This window comes from Nematolebias whitei, chromosome 15 (genome assembly GCF_014905685.2).
Source record: "Nematolebias whitei isolate Nwh7 chromosome 15, NemWhi1, whole genome shotgun sequence".
Classification (NCBI taxonomy): Eukaryota; Metazoa; Chordata; class Actinopteri; order Cyprinodontiformes; family Rivulidae; genus Nematolebias; species Nematolebias whitei.
The window spans coordinates 12,633,294-12,637,983 of record NC_056512.1 but is presented as its reverse complement, the minus strand read 5'-3'; the positions used below and the strand labels follow the sequence as shown (position 1 = coordinate 12,637,983).

Below are 4,690 nucleotides of genomic sequence, written 5' to 3'. Positions count from 1 at the left end.
TTATAGATTTTTTAAATTAAATAATTTGATCTCTCCATTAGAATATATAATATTTTATAGAATATTTTTACTCCATATTTTGGGATTTGAACATCATTCTCACAATCCAGCAATCTAATCCCAATTCTGACATAAAGTTTCACTAAAATCATTCGTCATTAAGTCATAACTCACCACTTGATTTGCAGATATGTAAATAAATACATTTTATACCTAAAGTAAGGTTGTCTTTAAATTTTTTCATGTTATTTCATCTAGCGTGAAAACTATAAGAGCAATAAACTGAACTACGTCTAACTTCCAATATTATTATTATTTATGTTTATGATCCTTGGTTTATTGTTATGACTATTTCTTCCGGTCTATTTTGCTCATCACGGCTTTGACATCAACTGGAACAGCGGCAGCTGCAGCCTTGGCCTTCTCCTCCTCCTCTTGCTGCCACAGGATGATGGGATGAACGCCTGGGCTCCGGCTCTGAGCATTTTGCTCCAGCTGGGCTGGACTGGATCAGAAACAAAGACAGGTTCAAGCTGACTGTGTTAGAGGTCAGAGGAAGTTTAATATACCAACGACAGGCCAGTTCAAACAAACATCACATTTATAACCACAACAAGCAACATTAGAGACATTTTAAAGCTATAAATACTAAAAATAAAGATTTCAGTGACTTTCAGAAGTCTCTTAGTCTTTTGCATTTTACACAAAAAGTGTCAAACTTTCTAATAGGTTTTAAAATGGTCCCAGTCAACAGCTTCCAGAGCTTCATGAAGGTTTTTCCAATTTTTTAATTATTTTGCTGCTTTTGAATCTATTTTCAGTCCAGTCCTTGGACATGACCGTTTACAAAACATACATATCCCGTGTGCATGTGTGACCAATATGCTTTACTCACTCACGTTCCATGAAAATCATGCATCTAGACATGATTTTTGGTCATCTTCATGTAATCACAGATGGGCTAACCTTTTCTCTAAAGAGAAATATACATTCTCTGCCCTTTTCCATTCGGACTGGAACAGCAGAATACTCATGTCTGGTCCTCCTGTTGCCCTAATGCCATGTTGGCCAGGGGTGGTGGCAGGGTTAAGAAAACCTGCATTTTTTAGAAAAAAGATATTTAAACACTAATCCTCTTCATCTGTGCCGCCTTCACGACGTTAGTATTCGTGTGTGAAGCTGCAGCAGTGAGGGGCTACTTGTATTCAGCAAGGGAGAAGGAAGTGGTGCGGGGCTGTGTGAAGTTGGACAGGCAAAAAAAAAGGAGAACTACATGGACTTTCAAGTCTTACAGTGAGAGGCAGAACAACATTAATAAAGCAGTGACTTATCATATCGCTAAAGACACGGTCCTTAGCAACTAACAAGATGGCTAAATTTAGCCGTCTTGTTCCACAGTTGAGACTGGGACCGTGTCTTTATCGATGTTATAAGCTGCTGCTTTATGAATATCGTGCCACCTCTCACTGTGCCTTTCATAGGGCACAGCATGACTAAATGCGTTTTGACCCGTGATTTGTTTCAGGGAAGTAGGCTGAAGTCTGTCGGACCTGCAGCTGCAGCTTCACACATGCTTCATTGCTCCCCTTATAGCTGTTTAAAATGGTGAAAAAGATTCATAGTGCTGTCTTTTTGTTGGGACTTGTTTTTGGCATTGTCTACAGAAAACATTTTTCTGCTGCTCATCTGACCATTTAAATCCAAACCATCTCCAAATAACAGCCATTGTTTTTCTTTCTGTTCAGCAGCTAAGCTGCTCTTCGATATCTCCTGTGTTTACTTGTGTTAAATTTCCCGCCCACCTGGAGAAGCAGGAAGTGGGGGGAGCACACGCAGCTGAGGGGCTGGTTTTGTATTCAGAGAGGAAGGAGGGGCTGTGTGAAGTTGGAGGCGCAGACGGGAGAAAAAGAACTACACAGATTTTCAAGTCTATTAATACTCGATGGTTGTGATAGAGTCATTTTAACCATCGTAAATTGAAAAACTTGTGATACATGGAGTATTTTCAATACATTGCCCAGCCCTACTTTGGACTGGACAGATTGCTGGTCCTGCATTATTCTCATTTTTTCTCTTTGATTTTTAGGTTTTAGCAAAACCATAAATCTCGTAAAAGCACTGGTCCCAGTTTTTAAATATAGCCATCTCAGCATTGTGTGATGTTAGCAAGTACCCGGATCTCAGACGAGCAGAACTTCGAGTACAATACCGCTGTTGTCGTGGTTTGATTTCATCAAAGACTATCCAATGCATGGTGAGACAATGGCATGCATCATTTTTCACAGACCCAGAATCACCATATATACTTTTTATCAATTCAGCACAGTTGACAGACACAGCTAGTCCCCGCAATGTCATCTTCGGTAAGGTTGACATGAACCAAAGCAGTGGATGAGGCGATTACTTATGCTGTCTGGAACATTGTTTGTATGACATCCAGGACTTTCGGGCTTTCAGGCAATACTTGTGACATCATTTTGGAACAGCGCCATTTTGTTGTACAATTTTTTTTAATTTTATTTTATTCAATTCACTTCAGTTTATTTATAAAGCACCAAGTCACAACAGAAGTCATCTCAAGGCACGGAACAGAAGCATTCATATATCTAAAAAAATAAGTTAATACTATGTATCTTAAGAGCAGCACGGTGGTGCAACTGGTAGAGTTGCTGCCTCCCAGCGAGCAGGTTACCCTGGTTCAAATCCTGGTCCGAAGGCCTTTCTGGGTGGAGTGCACATGTTCTCTCAATGCATGTGTGGGTTTTCTCTGGGTACTCCAGTTTCTTTCCACAGACCTAAAACATGCATGTTAGGTTGATTGGTAATTCTAAATTGTCCCTAGGCGTGAGAGAGGATGGTTTGTCTTTTTTGTCTCTGTGTCCCTGTGATGGACTGGAGACCTGTATAGGTGTCTTCCGCTTCTCGCACAGTGATGGCTGGACATGAGCACCAGTGACCCCCGCGACCCAAAAAGGAAGAAGCAGGTAAAGATAATGGATGGATGGATATTTATCTGAGGAGCAGACTGCTTTGATTTTAACTCCATCACATAACTCTCATCATTACATTACATTTACAGTTTTTACTTTTAGAAAAGTCTTATTTTCAAGCAGTAAAATCAGAGAAAAAAACTTGTCTGTTTTCTGCTAGAGTCATTCTGCCTTGAAACTTCCTCTGCTGGATTTCTGTATGAGGTAAATGGTAAATGGACTGTACTTATATAGCGCCTTTCTATCTTATCAAGACACTCAAAGCGCTTTACATTATGATCTGTGTCCTCATTTAGCCATTTATACAGCACTCTACTAGATCTCTACAAAGCTAATTGAACAAATCATTCTTAAAAGACTAATCAGTGCTTTTACATCACATTCATACACTGATGGGACACACATTGGAAGCAATGAGGGATTCAGTGTCTTGCCCAGGGACACTTAGTCATGTGACTGCTGGTGGATTCGAACCCCCAATTCTTGCACTGGAGGACAACTGCTCTAACCACTCAGCCACAGCCGCCCTTCATTTAGGGCCTTAGAGTGGACCCTGTCCCCATCCTGTAAATATTCTTGGAAAGCCTGATCAGAGGAGAGGTGGTGGAGAACTGTGTCTCATTGAAGACGCAGACCCCGGCTTGTGGGCCATGGACTCATGGAGACAGTGGGCCGTGAACTGCAGTCCCTCCACCTCAATGTATTTTGACTGTTTTCGGGTTGAAATCCTCCTTGTCTGGTATGCTAGAAGAGCTTTTCATGGTAATTTGAAGCTAGCATGCAGATAGATGGTGTCAGTAGGTAAGAGTGGACTTTGGATCTCATGGAAGGGGCTGAATTGGCATCAGGGTAAATAACTGGCTGATTTGTGATAGTAAATCGATAGTAAATATGGATGACGGGGTCTGCATGGGCACGTTCATACAGGAGTCCCCTGGTTTCCTCAGTTCCTAAACGTTGACAGTTGTTATAAGAAAAGGGAGAACCATGAACTGTCAACATGTTAGAGATGTGTTGCTGCTATCAAATTAAAAATTACTTTATTTATTCTTAAAATTGTTACAATTTCTTAATTTAAACACTATGTGTGAATGCTTTACACATTTCTTAGAACGGGGTTGTAAATTTAAAAAGCACCAAAGACAGGGTTCTGAAGTCATAAAACATTATGTAACTGATTTAGGTTGTTAGATTTGTGGTGTCCAACACAGCATTACCTGAAGTTATGGGGTTCAGGGTTCAGCGCCTTCTTCTGGATCTCCTTGTATGTTGGTGACTTGAGGTAACGGAAGAAAGTGTCCTGTATCCATAAAAACAATTGATGAGTTAGTTGAAAGTCAGCTAACAGTTTGTGTTACTGCCAGGTGCACACATTGGCCTTGTCATGTTATTTCTCTATTCTATTAAAAGTTATTTGCGATGTGTGAAAACTCCTAATAACTTGAAAAAATAAATGTTTATTATGTTTTACACCTACGGATGTGGCCATTATTTTACCAGTGCAATGCATTCTGGGGCGATCGGTTATAGTGGAGACTGAACCAGTGGGAGTCAAGGTTCAAAAGTTATAACATGACAACAAAGTTACATTTTGTTTTAGTCACAATATAAGGATTAAAACAATTATCAACTTATGTTTATTTATCATCTATCTATCTATCATATACATATATATATATATATATATATATATATATATA

General features: G+C 39.7%; 1 protein-coding gene across 1 annotated transcript in view; it reads right to left on the bottom strand.

Moving 5' to 3' along the window:
- Nucleotides 1-215: 215 nt before the first annotated feature.
- LOC119421455 (regulator of G-protein signaling 9) overlaps nt 216-4,690 on the bottom strand; it is a 10,987-nt gene continuing 6,512 nt past the window's right edge. The window contains exons 3-4 of the mRNA XM_037688807.1: nt 4,208-4,290; nt 216-505 (exon numbers count right to left, since the gene is read on the bottom strand). Coding sequence (XP_037544735.1) covers nt 349-505; nt 4,208-4,290 — 240 coding nt within the window. The 3' untranslated portion in view covers nt 216-348. The remainder of the gene's footprint in view (nt 506-4,207; nt 4,291-4,690) is intronic.